Raw genomic sequence first — 19,031 nt, forward strand, 5'->3', positions numbered from 1 at the left:
ATAGTTTTATTATTAAAATATACAGTGCACATACCAAAATGTGTGAAAATTGCTTCATCTAGTGTAATGATTTGTTCTGATCATATTAAAGTATTTGTTTCCACTTCACTTCAGATATAACAAATAATGTGCTTAACTTGTGTTGTTAACTCTGATATATTCTGAAACACTTACACAGTTAATTTAAATGTTGTTGTGCTCTAGAAAAACACTCTTTCCTACCCCAGTATCCAGCAAGATTGTCACAATAATTTTCTCATTTTCACATCAGAGAAAGAAAATTAAACAAGCACCCTCAGAAGACAACATCTGACATTTGCGCTCAGCCTCTGAATGGACAGCAAATGTGACAAGATGAGAAGATTTAAAGACCTGTTTACAGAAAAGGACTTTGTGGAAGCATACAGTAAACACAGTTTAGGCAATGGGAGGATCGAACTGTACCTAGAGAGCTTAAAGCAAAAAAGCCAGAAAATGTGAGTTACAAACCACAAAGCAAATGGTAGGTATAATGCATTCATAGGTAAACCTTCTGAAAGTCTCCAAGACGTCTTTAGAAAACTGCTGTCTGGTAGGCTGCAACCCAGAAGGCTCTTGAATTAAAAGTGTCCACTGGAGGGAGGTAGTGCACCAAGAATATTCAATGGTGAGCTTCAATCCAAAGATGGTGAAGGAGATTCTGTAGAAGGGCTTTAACTGTGCTGCAGGCTACTTTTCCATTAGGACTTACAGATGTTGTGAAATTCCTGGCATGCCTTTCTTTCATGAGGTGCTTTTAAGCTGCTAAAGGTCGCTGCAAGCATAGACTAGTCTCTCATGGACACAGAACTCCTAAGTGAACTGACAGCGGTTTTCCTTCCATTGGGAATAGGTTGTCTAAGCCTCCTCTTTAGATAAGTACCCTGGAATTTACCACAATGGGTCAAAGACTTTGCCTGTGACAAGACATCTTAGGGCCAGATGTCTAAAGCATTTTTTGATTGGCTATTTGCGACCGGAAAAATGTTTTTTTCTATGTATGCAAAATACGACTCTGTAACTTGTTTACCGAAATGCATTTTGTTTTTGCGATTTGGTATTAGGAAGGGGCATGTTTAGGGCGTCCCTTCCTAATGCCGAATCGCACTGGAATGTAAGAATGTTTTGCAACTGTGAATGGGGTCGCACAACTTTCGTAGTTACCACCAATTTCTAGTTACCACCTTCAAGTTGGAGGTAACCCTTTCACAAATGGGGAGGGGTCCACATTGTGAATGGAAGCGTAAATATTTTTCGGAGCAGGTAGTGGTTCCACAGACCGCTTCCTACCCTGAAAAAAATAAAAAGAAAACTTTACATTTTTTTGCTTGAAATGTATCCCCTTTTCTTCTAAGGATAACGGGCTGCATTTCAAAATTTTATTTAAAAGCAATCACAGACATGGTGGTCTGCTGTTCCCAGCAGGCCACTATCCCTGTGAGTGCGGCCATTCCCAATGGGGTAGCAAATTACGACCTACCTCATGAATATTGATGAGGTAGGTCTTTGCGACTCCATTGGGAATTGCTAAATGTGTCTGAGATACATCTGTACATTTAATTTCATGAGTCGCTAATTGCAACTTGCACAAAGATGCAATTAGAGACTCACAAAATGAAACGGACATACATCTGACCCTTTATTTGTACGCACTTAAGAAGCTATCCCGTTGAGAGTTGGAGTGGTCTGTAGCAGAGTAAGAGGCAGATCACATCGGTGGTGTCCTATCCCTGGGGCCGACGGGAGGCCTGAGGGACGGCATTTGGATGGGGTGTTGGGGGGGGGGGGGGGCACTGCCAACGACATTTGGAAGGAGGGGGGGCACTGTCGACGATCACAAGTGCCTTGGTGCTCTAGCTCTCTGGATGATCAGGTGCAGGAACTGAGGGCCAGATTTCACCAGGCAGAAATATCAGAAGGTAAAACAAGGTTGAGCTTCAGGCAAAGACAACCCGACCACCATCTATGGCACCCCCTATGGCCCTATGGGTAGGAAATGCTTCCCACTGTCAGACTCCATGCAGCTCAGCCACTTCCCAAACCCGTAGCCTGCACTACCCCCCACTCACAGCAAATACAAATAGAAATCACTTTTAAATTTGTCCCACTGCTGTGTTAATGATCCACGACTAATAATTAAACTAAACAAAGACAGAAAAGTCACAGACGTTACAAACGAACACGTGCGGTTTGCAGTCCTATTCAGTATCTGTGCCAGAACAAGTGCCCGGTATGTTTCTCTCGGAACGGTGGCAGTCCTCGCTCCATTCCAGTTTACCTCCTGCTCACGAGCGGTAGTAAACGGAGGCGGAACATCCATGAGAAAGAATACCGTGTAACTCTCGGTTTCCGTGGTTATTCTCCATTCACGGGGTAAAACTCCTAATTGTACTGTGCAGCGCGCAGCTTCCGCCCCGACTCGATGATCCCTGACCCGGTAACTTCAACACACCCTGAACTGGGCAACTTGTAATCCGGCCCCTAGGCATCTCCTGGGCCATTAGGAAGATTGAAAGCGCGAAGATAACACAAACAACCCACACAAAAAGAGAAAATGGTGATGACTATCTTCCCAAATTTCCCTTCTTGGGGTGCATATAAAGCTATTTTAGGGCAACACTGATGTACTAAAAGAGTCACTTTTCTGTTGTCCCCACAAGGTCTTTTGAGAACCACATCTCCAATACGTTTCTTGTAAAATAATAGAAAATAAATAAAAATAAGAACAAAATTGCCCCTGGAATCGGATATACTAAGGGGAAAAAATAATTCTTAAACCTGGTGTCCAATGGTTAGTCCACATTGCAAGGGCAAAACACCACAGTTGCCCAGTGAAGTAGTGCAATTATTGGATGGAATCACTGATTCCGGACACAGATTTTGGCACCTTGCACCCTGCAACTCGCAATCAGGCACAATATGTTTCAGAGTTCTTTATTGAAAAGACCCGGGCATATTTACAAGTCCCTTGTGCCCCCTTGCTTCATCCTAGTGCCATTTTTTTTACACTAAGGTGGCGCTAAGGTGGACTTTTCCCCACGCCGTATTTACAAAGTGACGCAATGCTTCATTGCACCACTTTATAAACCCTTGCACCACATTATGCCTGCGTCAGGCATAATGTATGCAAGGGGGCATTCCCACATAGGGAGGCCCAAAAAATGGCACAGTGAAATTACAACATTTCACTGCACCATTTTTTCTGTCATTTTTAATGCCTGCACAAGGCCGGCATTAAAATGACGCATCCATAGTAACCTATGGGCCTCCCTGTGCTTTGCTGCATTAGCATAAAAAATTTTGACGCTAGTGCAGCAAAGCACCAAAAAACATTAAAATGTTGATGCTATTGAGCCAACAACCGCCGTGGTGCACCATATTATAAATACGACGCAACCATAGTGTTGTTAGGTGGCAGTAGGGGGATGCAGCAAAAGTGGTGCATTAGGACCAATGTGCCACTTTCTTGTAAATCTGCTCCTGAATGTGAAAGTAAAAGGATCCACTTCACCTGAGCTACATCAGCGCTGTACAAATACAACTAATGCAAGAAATAAACTGAATTGCAAAAGCCAATTAGTACAGCTAGCACGTCCAATCCTTTCTTCAACGTCTGGTACCATAATCAAGGTTTTGTTTCTGTGTATCAGCAAACCATGCATGTGCCTACGCAAATAGTGCTGCTCCCTTGGCTCTGTTTCACTGTTCGAGTGAGTATTCATCAGATCATCCTTCCACTGAAAGCGGCATCGCCCGGCCTACATGAGGGGGCTTCCAAGAGTTCCATATGACCATTCCAGTCTCAACCCCACCTTTCCTACTTTCCCTCCCACATAAATGTTTGTGATTCAATAGCGCCCTTTGGGCAATGCTGACCCATTCCAATGCCCAAAGTGAAACAAGCATTGGCAAAGCCAATAGGTTGGGCCTCTGGGACAATGGTTTTTAGACATGCTGTTTAGCATTGTTAATGCTGCTCAGCATGGCTAACTCAAATAAAGTACAAAGAAGAGACTATGGTGCACTTGTGACCATGTCATTTTGTAGCCACACTCACCATGTTTTTTTAATGTAACAAGGTTTGGTGGAGCAACATGGAGGACAGAGTCGGAGAAGAGAAGCAATGGGGGTCAGAGAAGGAGGACACAGGTGGGAGGAAGCACCACTTAGTGCGAGGTGGGAGGAGAAGCAACTGGTGAGAAAGAAGGATGGGGGAAGCATCTCACAGAGTGGGTGGGGAGATTAAGCAATGGGTGAGCGAGAATGAGATCATGGGTGTAGTTAAGCAACACAAAGGGCAGGGCTGGAGAGGAGAAGCAATGGGTGAGAGAGCAAAACAGAGCATAAGGGGGAGAAGCACATGTGAGAAAGCAACATAAGAAGAAGCACACGTGCAACAGAGAGCAACACAGATAGCAGTAGGGGAGAGAGCAGTGATTTGTTTATAGTCCCTACTATCAACAATTTGTTTATTTTTAAATGCCCCACAGTTGGCATATGGGAGCAGAGGTCACAATATTGGGTGGAGGACAATGGGTGATAGCTGGTTGGCAAAGATCATGCAATTTGGAGACGTGGGTATTAAAACTCAGGGCCTCATTTACAAGGCCCGTGGCGCAGGGCAGCACAGCAAAAGTCTTGCGGCACCGTCCTATGCCACTGGGAAAGGGCAGAAATGCGCAGTATCTACAAGAAAAGGCACATATCAGTCCTCTTCCCCCCCATTGCTGGTGCACAAATTGCTGCCCCGCGCCAATGCAGGTACCCTTGCACCATGGTGCAAGGATGCCTGTTTCAAGGGAATGATTGTTTTGTGTAGGAAGGAACACCTTCCTGCACAGAAACAATCACAAGGTGTTTTCTTCTTTCAATCCCGGGGAGAAATAAATACATTTCTCGCCTTTGCGTCACTCTCAGGCCACCCCTTATGTGACGTAGGAATCTGACGCGTTCCCAGACTTGTAAATCTGAGAATGCATCAGATTCCTTCGGGTTCCATGGATGTTGCGTGGGAACACCCCAAGCGACACCCATGAAACGCCACTTTCACGCAGTGTTATGCATGAAAAAGGTACATATTTAAAGGGCCATGAAAAGCCACACAAGGTGGTTTTGCGTGGCCTTGTGAATATATGGGTTGGCACACTGCGCCACTACAGCATAAAAAACAATGATACTCCGGTGGCACAGTGTGCCCCTAGGGCCCTGTAAATGAAGCCCTCAGTTCCTATGACTAACGCCCTACCCACTAGTCAACATCGTCTGGGAGAGGTCTGAATCCCTACGTTTCAAGCATTTAAGGTGTCCTGTGCAGTTGTTATACATTGAATATTACCAGCATTTAGCTCATTCACAGGACGGACAAGTGAGGCACATATACTAACAGCCACAGGAGAAACCTGCAATGGTTAGCCCAAGATGACGCAATGGGGTCACGAGAGTAAGCCTTCCTAAGTCCTGAACTGTCACCAACTTACTAACAATACCACTGTACTGGGTGTACAGTGAGGCAGGGGACCCCTCCACAGGATAAATGTTGTACTATCTGTTTTTTTGTGATTAGTTATTTAGAGCAATTAATGCAAGCATTCACATGTCAATAAGCAATATCAGTTTGACAGCTGCTTGCTGAAGACCGCACAGACTCCGTAAATAGGTTCATCAAATTGCTCACGATTATCCTAAATGCACAGTCACCTTTGTGGGGTGGGGTGAGCTTAGAGTGAATAAAGCATCTTCCCTACCTAAGCTGGTGTGAATAGTGCTAGAGGTGGCCTAGCAACCTGAACAGGTGCAACACAAGTCAATGGAGTTGCAAGTTGACATACTTCAAATCCCAGAGCACATGGCCCCTTTGTAAATGCAGCTCAATGTAAAAGTGAAGGTGTTTTTTTGCTATTTCTCACCAACGGACACAGCATGAGAAAGGCAGCCAAGGTCCGCTACTGTTACCTTTATATTGCCTCACGGAATCAAACTCCGGAGAACATTCCCCATTGCATTCTTAAAGCTCCCTTCACCTGGTGCTCATTGCGTTACGACTCAAACACATCGGATGGCACGCTGTGTGGGGACAGCCAAACACAGGAAGCACAGGGGTTATGTGGGAGCATTTGTTTAATTTTTCCGAGCCTCTCCCCAGCCTTGCAGGGCTCTTCCATGCAGTGCAGAGCAGCCCACAGCAGCTGACAGTGCAGAGAATCCAGACGGGGTCCTGTTAATACTCTGAAAAGTTCCCAATTAAGGAAACCCAGCAGCTCTCCATGGGGGACAATAAATAAATAAAAAATGATAATAATAATAAAAAATAAACTTACCTGTCCCGACGCCACCGGCCGCCTCGTGATGGTGTCTCAGCAGTCCCAGGGACACCAGCACAGGCTCTCCATGCAATCCTGGCGCTGCTCTCATGCTATAACTAGCATGAGATCAGCGTCAGGATTGGTCTGAGCGGCTTGGTCTGCAGCTCCAACAGTGCACTGGAGTCTATGCTGTATTTCCAACCTGGCTGTGTTGCACAGCTGGGTTGGAGAAACCTAAGTGTGCATGTCAGTTTGGCTGGCGGGCCAAACTGACATGCACACTTAGGGGCACATTCATACTCTGTTCACGCGGATTTTGCGGAATTTTATTTACGCAAATTCGGCGCAAACCTAACTTCATATTTATATCTTGACATTAGGCACGTCTAATGTTAAAATATAGGAGTTTGCACCATTTTTTGGATGCGTGCACCTACTTTGTGTCAATAAGATGCAAGGTAGGAGTTCCCATTTTTAAAATGGTGCTATCTCCATAGCCCCATATTTGTCCGCTGTGCTAAAATGACACATGGGTGGGAGGAGGGACTTAAAAATGCAGCAAAGCTTGCTTTGCACCATTATTTAACGTCTGGGTCAGACCAGGCATTAGGGGACTGTGGACCCATTTCCATGGTTAAACACCATGGAATGGGTCCACAGGTGCCCTCCCCAAACCCCAGGAACACCACACCCACACCAGAGGGACACCATAGAATGGGGGAGGTAAGTATTTTTAGATTTCTTTTTTGCCATCTGGGGCCCTAACTTGGGACCCACTGCATGGCACAGGGTGCAATGGCCATGCCCAGGGACACTTGTCCCCTGTGCTGGCCATTGGGTTGGTGGGCATGACTCCTGTCTTTCCTAAGACCGGAGTCATGTTTTTGGTGGTTGTGCGCCAGACAATGGTGCTAGTCTGGTTTGAGGCATTTTTTTTGCCTCTAACCAGGCTAGCATAATTTTCTGATGTACAACCCCACCTTCCCTACTGCCACCCCAACCTGGCTAGCATCTTTCTTGAAGACGCTAGCCCAAGTTTAGCGCCGGATTAATCTGTGTTTGCTCCCTGCTCCATATACGCAACCTTAAGTGACGTTAGGCCGGCACTGGACAATTGGAACCTGAAACCAACAAATGGTATGCATGGGCGGGCTGCAATCCCTTTATTGAATACAACACCAACTCGCACGCGAGTGCATGAGCTAGCTTATGCTACTGCAGGCTCGACCATTAAAAAATGCAAAAGGGGCCATCTGCTGACTGATGTCGCAAACGGTCTCAAGACCCAAGCAGACATCATGAAACAAAGGAACATTCTGGAATTTCGACAGGTATTGATTGGTGGTGCTAAAGTTGTAGCTAAATAGATCTATTGTTTTCTTCTTGCCACTGAAAAGCCCTTGATGCCCAGATCACCATCACTAATAATGAGTGAGGTAGTTCCGTCCTTAAAAAATGGATCTACTAAATATACAGTGGAAATCAGACACAAAATGAAAAAAAAGAATTAAGGAAAGCCCCTAACTCCTTGACATGCCTGGCGGTCCAGGAAAATTGATTTGGAGTTTGGTTGATGTGATACTCTATCACAAATGTGACAGATATCCTGTCCACCATATTAAAAGTGACATAGGGTATACTGCACTTTTAATACGGTGGAGATAGCTGTCACGTTTGTGGCGGAGTATCCCATCCTTTTCCTCTCTCTGGCTTAACATAAAACAGTATTGTTTTTGTAAAATTGTTCCAAAAGAGTTAAATTTGAACACTGTGTTCAATGAAGCCTGTTAGAAATGGGCTCTCTAGTTGGTTTGCACCCTGTCCAAGTAGGGACCCTCACTCTAGTCAGGATAAGGGAGATACACGCTCAGATAACCCCTGTTCACCCCCTTGGTAGCTTGGCATGAGCAGTCATGCTTATCTCAGAAACAATGTGTAAAGCATTTGCACATAACACACAGTAATAAGTGAAACAAGGACACCACATCAGTTTTAGAAAAATAGCCAATATTTATCTATATAAAACAAGACCAAATACAATAAAAAATCCAGCATACAGTAATAAAAATATGAATTCTGCAAGAATTACTTAAAAATACAGTTCTTTGAAGTTGATAGCTCCACCTGGGGCTATCACGTCGTCGTGATCAACAAAACCATCAGTTCAGGCCGGCCGTGGAGTCGTGGGCCAGCTACGGTGCCGGAAGACCTCCAAACAGTACCTTTGGATTTGCAGGGCTTTGTGATCCTCTCCGTGGGCTCTGGAGAACGGCGTTGCTGGCATCGCGGTGTTGGTTCCGGAGTCCATGCGGGGGTCATCGGGCCCTTGAATTGCACGTGTTACGGATCGAACTCTGGGCTGATGAAGTCAGAAGTGCTGGCGTGGATGATATCGGGGCTACGGTGTGAAGTGGGACAATGCGACATGCGGTGGCCACAGGTCACGGTGCAGGCAGCGGCTCGGTGATGGCATCCAGCAGCGTTGGTGAGACGAGGGCTGCGGTGTGAAGCAGGGTGGTGCAACGTGCGGTGTCACCAGGTCACGGTGCAGGCAGCTGCATCGTCATTGCTAAAGCACTGTCGTCGGTAGTCCAAGCCAGCAGGATGGGATGGTGCTTCGTGACCCTCACGAGCGGTGTCCACAGGCCACGGTGCATGCAGGAATGCCTGGTGACGACACTGGTGTCGATGGTGTTGGTGTCGGTGGACCGGGGCTGCGGTGCGGGACAGGACGGTGCTTCGTGTACCTCATGAGCGGTGTCCACAGGCCATGGTACAGGCAGCGGCGCCGGTGTCAGCAGGAGCTTCAGGGATGCCCAGGCTGTGGTGTGAGCAGGCTATGCCCGAGTGCGGGCCCCACAGGTCACGTGTGAGCAGCGGCTCGGTGAAGTTGTCCGATGATGGCGTCACTGAGACCAGGGTCGAGATGCGAAGTCGGGCAGTGTGCTGTCGGCAGGTCATGGTGCAGGCTGTGGCATCGGTGACAATGTCACAGTGGTTTTTCCTCTTGAACAGCACAAAACACACAGTTCCCAGTGCTGCAGGTCAAGGAAACTGAAGTCTTTGTTGTCCTGGAGACTTACAACAGGAGGCAAGCTCTATTCCAGGCCCTTGGAGAACTTTCTCAAGCAGGATACACAGCAAAGTTCACCCTTTGCTCTCTTTTAGGGCAGAAGCAGCATCTGCAGGCCAACCCAGCAAAGCAACACAGCAACAGAGCAGTACTCCTCCTCCAGCTCTTCTCCTTGGTAGAGGTTCCTCTTGATTCTAGAAAGATTCTAAAAGTCTGGGTTTTTGGGTCCAATACTTATACCCCTTTCTGCCTTTGAAGTTGCCAAACTTCAAAGCAAAGTCTCAAGTGTTTGCAAGATCCTTCCTTGTCTAGGTCAGGCCCCAGACACACACCAGGGGGTTGGAGATTGCATTGTGTGAGGGCAGGCACAGTCTTTTCAGGTGTAAGTGACCACTCCTCCCTCCACTCCAAGTCAGGTGGCTTACCAGGATATGCAGGCTACACCCCAGCTCCCTTTGTGTCACTGTCTAGAGGAGAGGTGTAAACAGCCCAAAAGTCAAACCTACCCAGACGGGGAATCCACTAACAGGAAAAATCACAGAATGATTTAAGCAAGAAAATACCTACTTTCTAAAAGTGGCATTTTCAAACTCACAATCTAAAAACTAAGGGCCAGATGTAGCAAAACGCCAATTTGCGACTTGCAAATTGCGAGTCCCTGCGACTCGCAATTTGCAACTCGCAAATTGGTATGCAGTACGGTGTCTCAGACACCGACTGCGACTCGCTATGGGGTCGCAATGACCCACCTCATTAATATTCATGAGGTGGGTCGCTAATTGCGGCCCCATAGCGAGTCTAGGCACTCGCAAACATGGAGGACGGCTGTCGTCAGCAGACCTCCATGTTCGTGACTGCTTTAAATAAAGCCGTTTTTTTTTTTTAAGTGTAGCCCGTTTTCCTTAAAGGAAAACGAGCTGCACTTAAAAAAAAAACCGAAACCTTTAGTTTCGGTATTTGTTCAGGGCAGGGAGTGGTCCCTTGGACCACTCCCTGCCCTGAAAAAATATTTGTGGGTCCATTCACAAAGTGGAAGGGGTCCCATGGGGACCCCTTCCAATTTGCGAGTGGGTTACAATCCACTTCAAGTGGATGGTAACTGCGATGCCATTTGCGACCGCGTACGCGGTCGCAAATGGTATTGCATCCCACAGCGACTCGCAAATAGGAAGGGAACACCCCTTCCTATTTGCGAGTCGCAAATGCATATTGCGAGTCGGTAACGACTCGCAATATGCATTTCTGCATGCCAAACCCACGTTTGCGACTCACAAACGGCGAATTTCGCCGTTTGCGACTCGCAAACGGGTTGCTACATCTGGCCCTAACTTCACTAAAAGATGCATTTTTAAAATGTGAGTTCAGAGACCCCAAACTCCCTATTTCTATCTGCCTTCAAAGGAAATCTGTGCTTTAAAGTTATTTGAAGGCAGCCCCCATGTTAACCTATGAGGGAGGTGGGCCTTGCAACAGTAAAAACCGAATGTGGCAGTATTTCACTGTTAGGACATGTAAAACACACCAGTACATGTCCTACTTTTTAAATACACTGCACCCTGCCCATGGGGCCACCTAGGGCCTACCTTAAGGGTGTCTTGCATGTACAAAAAGGGAAGGTTTGGGCCTGGTAATTAGGTACACTTGCCAGGTTGAATTGGCAGTTTAAAACTGCACACACAGACACTGCAGTGGCAGGTCGGAGCCATGTTTGCAGTGCTACTAATGTGGATAGCACAACCAGTGCTGCAGGCCCACTAGTAGCATTTGATTTTCAGGCCCTGGGCACCTCTAGTGCACTGTAGTAGGGACTTACCAGTAAATCAAATATGCCAATCATGGGTAAACCAAACAACAGAATAATTTACATAGAAAGCACTTGCACCTTAGCACTAATCAACAGTAGTAAAGTGTGCAGAGACAATAAACCAGTAAAACAGTCCAGTATATCATAAAAACAGGAGGTCAGAAGGCAAAAAGACAGGGGAGACACGTCAAAAAGCTGCCAGGTCTAACAAAACCCCTTCATAAATTATGTATATTACATATTATATCAATCTGATACAATCTAGCAACAAGTTATTCAAACCAACTATGATGCATTCCTACGGTGGCAGGAACACACATTATAATTAATGTTTGAATATAGAAAGCTAGACAGCAAATGACAAATTAAAATTAATTTTTATTGTTTTACATTGTAAAATCGTACATGCAGGGCAGAGAAAGACCAGCTTCCTTATATGAACTGAATAGTTTAAAATTGATATACATTTATTATGCATAATTAACTAATATCATTGTATATACAGGTTATGCAAAATTATTTAAAATCATCTCCAAAAACGATACAAAAGTGCAGGGGTCTTAGTACAATCTTGAAAGTGCATTGGGAGTATAAGTCTTAAGCAGACCTCTGATTTTTTCAGTTAAATAGAAAGCAGGAGAGAATACAATTGATGTTACAATAAGTGGAAATATTCATAATTTTACACATTTCAATTGATTATGAATAAGTCTTGATTAGTTTCTCTGCCCTGATCACAAATTTTGTAAAACTAGGACAGAATCTGAGGGGCCGAAGCATGCGATTATTGCTTGCCTACAGGAGTGTATGTTCCATGAATTAAAAGCTTGACCTAGTAACCAGTGCTTAATTTGTGCTTGTTGTTTCCAGTGCTGAGCAACAGCACTTATTTTGCAGGGCCGGGGCTTATTCTTCTGCGTCAAGCATTTGATGCAACTAAAAGACACACATGGAAAAGACGGAGGAAGAGAAAAACGAAAAAGCGTCTCTACGGGAGAATGCAGAAAGCTGCAAGAGTGAGCTGAAGGGGCAGGGAATGGCTTTAAATGGATTGAAGAGGCCCGAGATGGCTTCAGGGTTTCCCTACCTCAGTATTCCGTGTTCGCACTTTTAATTGCAGCAGCCGTATGTTTAGGAGGAGGGCTTTGGGCACCGGCACCTTTTTATTAACAAATTAGGCACTGCTAGTAACTCTCTCGAATTTGTGATGAGAGTTTGCCATACGCAGACAAGATGGACCAGGTTCTCCTTTGCTGCACCACATACTCTACATTTAATGCTCTCAGTTTTCTTGAGCTACGGTGGAGTCCGGTCAAGTGAAGGAAGGTTGTCAAACCGGAGTTTCATGAATTTCTATTTTATAAAAAGTGAATAACCTGTCCGAAGATATGGTTGACTTTTTAAAATGTTATAATTATTCATCAACACCTATGCATGTATTCGTTTGGATAGTGCTGCCTTGTCCTGTTCCAATGGAAGTTTTTTTAATAACATTGTTATGTATGGCTCTCATAGAGACCCTCAATCTTTTCTTTCTAAATCCTATACCTCATTACTATGAAGCACCAACGGTTGTTCAAACTCATTACTCACTGTTGCTACGTCATAAAGGCCTTCGAGATCAGGCTAACAGGGTTCTCTCAGAGCCTGTCTGTGGAGCTCTGCTTACCTGTTTTTTGCTGAAAGCAGAAAGCACAGCTGCAGGAGTGGGGAGAAAGGCAGGGACAGTGGTGGGGTTTGGTCAAGGATAGCTGGTAAGGTATTGATTTCAGTTTTGTACCACTGGGACAGGAATACAAAACACAGGCCATGTTATGCAACTGTAGAGCAGTTCAAATCAGGGGTAGATGATTTATGGGAGGCCATACATAACATACAATAGTAGATTAAAAAATAATTATAGGGATGAATTTCAGCAAAGGGTTCTGATTTTATGTCTCTCAGAATCTTTCAATTAAAAATATCCTCATAATTTACTGTTACACATCTATAATTCTATATATTTAATGTTCCCTTTAAAGAGGCATGCATGACTGACACATCCCATAAGGATTTTATCTGAAGAGTATGCAAACAGTTCTCCAGGTACCTCCTTGCAGGAGGATGTTCAGAATCACTTGCAATCCCAGCCTACAAGATGCGATTGAGAAATCTCTGAGTTGTTGCTCTCACTTTGTGTCAGCCTTTTACAAAGGCCAACTGCCTGGCTACTGTTAGTTTCATTATGGAGAAATCCAGGGATACCTGAGCGGGGATGTGTTCCTCAACAGCAAAAAAGGTACTAGTATGTATTGGGAAAAATGGTATCCAGCAATGTTGTAGTGCCTCGCTTCCAGTTAAGGTTGGTAGCAATTTTGCCATTATTAGTTTTCAAATTGGTGTTAACGTGGTGCCCATGAGTGAAGTATATAATGTTTGAAACACTAACATGAGACAGTGGCCTTTATCTCTCAACTGCCTCTTCTATTGTTGGAAGGCACATTTAGAGTCCAGTCACCCCTAGATACCTGTATTCATCCACATTCCCAATTCAATTTCCTTAAAGGTAGCATACATGGGTTTTGTTTATTTTTTTGTCCACTGTAGGAAACTCACTCTTTTTGGCATGGTTATCCCCACTTTTTGCCTGTTTAACAGAGTGCTTAGACTGTTTTCACTGGGATCCTGCTAACCAGGACCCCAGTGATGGTACTCTCTCTCCCAAATTTGGTTGCTTTAGTACTCTTTTACACCCCACAATTGGCATACTGGTGTACCCCTGTAAGTCCTGAGTACATGGTACCTAGGCACCCAGGGCATTGGTACACCAGGGGTCCCCCATGGGCTGAAGCATGTATTATGCCACCCATTGGGGCCAAGGCAAACTGTGTCTGCAGGCCTGTGTGAAAAGGTGCATGCACGCTTTCATTGCTAGTCACTACACCAGGTCACTGTAAGTCACTCCTATGGTAGGGCCTTTCAGCCCAAATGGCATGGTGCAGGTTCCTGTGTGTGAGGGCACCCCTTCATGAGAAGAGATTCCCCTACAAACCCCATTTCCACTGCACTGGACGTCAACAGTACACAGAAGCCACTTTACCTGTGTAATGACTACAGGTGTGTCCAGCTGCATAATGGCAACTCTGCCTAGACATATTTGGTATCAAACATGTCAGAATCATACCCCAATACTAATGCCAGTATTGGTGGCATGATTCCATCCACTCTGAGGGCTCCTTAAAGGGCCCCCCTGTATTGCTCCTACCAGTCTTCCAGGGTTTGCGTGCAGCCCACGCTACTGCAGACCCATCAGACAGGTTTCTGCCCTCCTGCTTCTTGACCAGCTCAAGCAGGGGAAGGCAGAACAAAGCATTTCCTGTGGGAGAGGGGACGCAACACCCTCTTACTTGGAAATAGGTGTTACAAGGCTGGGGAGGGGTAGCCTCCCCACGCCACCAGCTTGCTTTAAAGGGCACATTTGGTTCCCTCCTAGCATAATCCAGTTTGCACCAGTCTAGAGACCCCCGGTCCCTACTCTGGTGCGAAACCACACAAAGAAAAGGGGAGTGACCACTCCCCTGTCCATCACCACCCCCAGGGTGGTGCCCAGAGCTCCTCCAGGAGGCCACTTGATTCTGCCATATTGAAAACAAGATGATCAGAGGCCCCTGGGAGCATCTGGTTGGTCAGGACAAGTGACTGATGTCAGTTACTCCCTCTGATATGTAGTCACCCTGTAGAGTGACCAAGCCTACTTTTAGGGCTATTCAGGAACTCCCGTGCAGGTGGGTCCCCAGATTCGGCATGCAAGACTCCACTAGGACTCATCTGCATCAACTTCCTCTGCTCCTGGCCACTGGAAACGCTGCTGGACTTCATAGGACCCAAACAAGCCTGCAACTCCCCAGACGACCTCGCCTTGCAACATTGTTTCTCGGGCTCCTTCCAGTAATTGGAACATTTCCATAGCTATGTACCCTCTAGGGTTGGCAAGACTTCAGCTGCACCAAAGAAGCAAGAAGGAATCTCCCTCGGAGTGAAGGAGTCACTCCCCTGCATCCACAGGCACCTACGGCAACGACGTCCAGCTGCTGGGATCAGCTCTCCACTAGAACTGCATGGATCCTCCAACATAGGTGGTAATTTTGAGTGGTCGTCTTGGTCCTCTCTGCCTTCTGTCCAACTTGGGAGAAGGTGAGCCCTTGTCTCTCTTTGCAGGACAGAATCCTTGTGCAGAGCGACTCTTTGAGCAACCTAGGCTTGTTGACTCCTGCTCTGAGGGATCTTCAGGCTCCAAGTAGCCCCAGCTTCCAGCACTTCATCCTTACAAGGACAGTCTCTCCTCTGATGCTCAAGTGACATTGGACTCGTCTCCAAGTGTGCTGATTGGGCCTCACTGCAACTTACTGTGCCTGCTGCCAGTGGGTTGCCTGTGGGGGGGTACGACTGCTTCTGCTGGCTCTCCCAATTGCTGAGGGTCAGCCCAGTCTCTTCTCCAAGGGTCGAGTCCCCTGGACCTTGCTGGTTCTCTTCTGCTCTGCAAATCCTCTTCAGTTCCGATGTGCACTTGCCAAGTCTTGTTGGTGTACCTCCTGACTTTCAACCTGTCTGCACCCGCCATCCAGTGTGGGACATGTTCTGCATGAATTCAGGGACTCCTCTGCAGCTCCTGGGCTCCACAGCTGATTTTCATCTTCCACCATCGACCCGGATCTTCACCCATAGAAGGGTGGGCAGTGGCTCCTGCCCCACCTGGACACTCCTCCATGGACTGGACTCTGTCTTCTTCTTTTGCAGGTGCTCTTCATCCAGAATATACTGTTGGATTCCACTGGGCTGGTCCTGTTCTTGCAAACTTCCTTTTTCAGGTCCCCTTGTTAGTCTTTGGGAAGACCAGGTAACTTACCTCTGCACTCCTGGTCGCTGGGGGTCATCTAGGTGCTCACCTTAGGATGTCCCAAGTTCTCCAAGCTCCCTCCTAACTACTCCATATCCTTTGGTGGTGGACTTCACTTCGTATTCCACTATTTTAGTATATGGTTTGCCCCCCACTATAGGACCCTAGCTATTTTCTGCTATTTCTTGCCAATGCTTGTTGTTTTTCTATGCTAATTCCTAATACTTACTGTGTATATATGGTGTAGACTTACCTCCAGTTGGGGGATTGCTACACGTAATCTAGTTCAGTGTTACTGAAATAAAGTACCTTTATTTTCGCAACACTGTATGGTTCCTTTCATGTCAGAGAAGTTACTGTGTGACTACTGTGGTATTGCAAGTGCTTTACATTCCTTGTAGATAAATCTTGGCTGCTCACTACAGCTGCATCTGGAGAGCCTGGCTTCTTAGACACTGTTTCACTAATAGGGGTTGCCTGGACCTGGTATAAAGTCCAAACACCGTAGGTGTCCACCACACACCAGGCAGCTATTTATGTCTACAACCATCACTATAGTCTTCATTAAGTTTATTTCCGTGCCGTTTTTAGTTGTGTAGTCTACTAAAACGTTAATAAGCCTCTGCAGATCCACTTTAGTGTGACTTGCTAGACTTACTTTTTCTGCAAATAACAGGTTAGATAAAGGACAGCCACCCACGTTTGGTGGGCTAGAGTTTACAGTATCCAGGTCAGCAATCAAATAGGCAAGTTAAAAAGTTGAGGTGCCAAGACACACGCATGTTTCAAGCCGAAGTGGGCTTTAATCTTCCTAGAGACATGTGAACCATTGCTGATCTCTGTTCTTACCCAGATGTTACTGTAGAACAACTGGATGGACCTTACAATGGAATGCAGAATTGCCCACTGCACAATTTTCTTCCCATAGCCTATTCTGTGAAAGCGAAATCCGCAAAGCAAAGATGTAAAGGTATCTTCTTTTTTAGCTGTTGATTGATAATCAGGGAGATTGCTAGGATGTTGGTTGTGTGGTGTCTGTCCCTCTGCAAAATCCACATTTATGTATAGGGCTTTTTTCCTTGTCGTTTGCCCAGGTTGTTAAATCCTGCAGCAGCAGAGATGCGGAGTATTTAGTTTCGGCAGCAAGAAGCTCTACTTATATGTAGTTTTACGATGCCTATCTGTCTCTACATTTGTGAATCAGTTTCATTATAGGACCTCTCCTGGAGTCTGGTATCTTCTCACACTGGAGGCCATGGTCAAAAGCATGAAGCAATTTGGCAGCCCAGGATGAAGGATTTGTCTTACAGATGGCCTGTGGACTCCCATGTAGGACGGGTGATCCATCACGATGGCCTATTACTATGACCTTTATAATTTGGGTCTTTGATTCTGATATAACATCGTTTTTTACATGACCCAGATTGTGTACAGGACAATTTCCCTGAGGTGGAACACAGTTGACAAAACCGCATTGTTATTTTTTCCGATTTTTCTGATGGTTAGGATCTCCATTTTTGAGGACTGGCTGAAGCCGTCTTTTGAAAAAGATGCCCAAGTTGTTTCAGATATATTTGAAATATTTACAGCGTGAAAGCCCTTTTCGACGCCGATGACTATTTTTCAAAAGTTTCTTGAATTGCGATTTTTACTTGCCTGTAATAATTGTGACCAAAAGTTGCTCTCATTTAACCTTTCTTCCTTTCAACTGAGTTTTTATACGCTGCCCTTTGGTCTTGATATTTCCCAACCAAGTTGGCGCGGAGCTAAGCTCACTGAACTAATCTCCACGTTCGATTGACCTTTCTTTTTGTCAGCAAGCCAGCTTTTGTTGGCTTTTTAACACGATAAACAAACCCGGGACCACTGAGGCTGATGATGTCTGTTGCTGTTAGTGAACATTGTTGTGACTGTAAAAGTTTCCCAGGCTGCAGTGGGACGAGGTCTATGCTTTGACATGCCTCTATTATTTATTTCGTCTGCTAGTTCTATAGGTGTAATGGATTTCTCTGTCCATTTTTTTTTCATAATTCACAGTGTTTATGTTACTGAGTGAATTATTTGCATCAGAAAGAATATGCGAGGTAAGTTCATTGTTTTATGGCAAGCGATCACTTTCCTTTTTCTCTTCTTTTGTGAAGGATTTTATGTAATTGTGTAGGCAAGGTCACAACCGTGTAGTCAAGTAAAGAATGCAAATGATGGTATAGTGTGTCGGTGCAGGGGGTCTATCTCTTGGTAGCCTACAATATAGGACCCTCACAGTCCTACCTGTTCAACCTCTCTGTTTCTAATTTCATCCCGTCACTTTCCTTGCCACTTAACTTGCCACTTTCCTTGGGGGAGGATGATCCATATTTGGTCCTGCAACAACCTCTGCTCGTCAAGTTCGGGATAAAGATCAAATTCATGTTGAAATCGCTGAGATCAGGATTTCAGTTGAAGCTGGACGATTTTTCAGGTCCATGATAACAGAAATGAGTTTTTCAGTGCGTTCACGTTTCATAAAAAAAAAAAATATCTAATGACCTTCATTCACTTCACAAACACAACTACATCAAGAGGTCCAGCACTTTGAATAATTAAGTAAATCAACAAACAGGACAGATCTGCTAAGTGGTGCTCCAGTCTGTAGCTATACATTTACGTGCTTGTTTCATTCTTAAATTACAATTTTTAATGCTGGGCTCAGATGGGAAATGCCTTGGGAGTTCCTTGAGATTGAGGCTGAATAAGATCCTTGGGTCAAGCCATGCTCAAATCTTCATTGGTGCGCCCGTCTATACTTAAAACTAAAAACATGGAAACGGCTGACGTTTTCAGCAAGAAGGTGGGGGGGGGGGGGGGCAGCTAATGAGCAGAGGCAAGGAGAAACACCACCACAACCTAAAGACTTTGCTATACAGGAGAATAATAATACAGACATCCATAACAACTTCATCGTGTGAAGGGCATGAA

At 45.5% G+C, this 19,031-nt stretch overlaps 1 protein-coding gene across 1 annotated transcript in view; it reads left to right on the forward strand.

The window, feature by feature from the left end:
* GDPD3 (glycerophosphodiester phosphodiesterase domain containing 3) overlaps window positions 1-3,597 on the forward strand; it is a 148,944-nt gene extending 145,347 nt beyond the window's left edge. Inside the window, exon 10 of the mRNA XM_069244061.1 lies at window positions 272-3,597. Within this exon, the coding sequence (XP_069100162.1) occupies window positions 272-313 (42 nt within the window). The 3' untranslated portion in view covers window positions 314-3,597. The remainder of the gene's footprint in view (window positions 1-271) is intronic.
* The last annotated feature ends 15,434 nt before the right edge of the window (window positions 3,598-19,031 follow it).

The sequence above is a fragment of the Pleurodeles waltl genome, chromosome 7, assembly GCF_031143425.1.
Source record: "Pleurodeles waltl isolate 20211129_DDA chromosome 7, aPleWal1.hap1.20221129, whole genome shotgun sequence".
NCBI lineage: Eukaryota > Metazoa > Chordata > Amphibia > Caudata > Salamandridae > Pleurodeles > Pleurodeles waltl.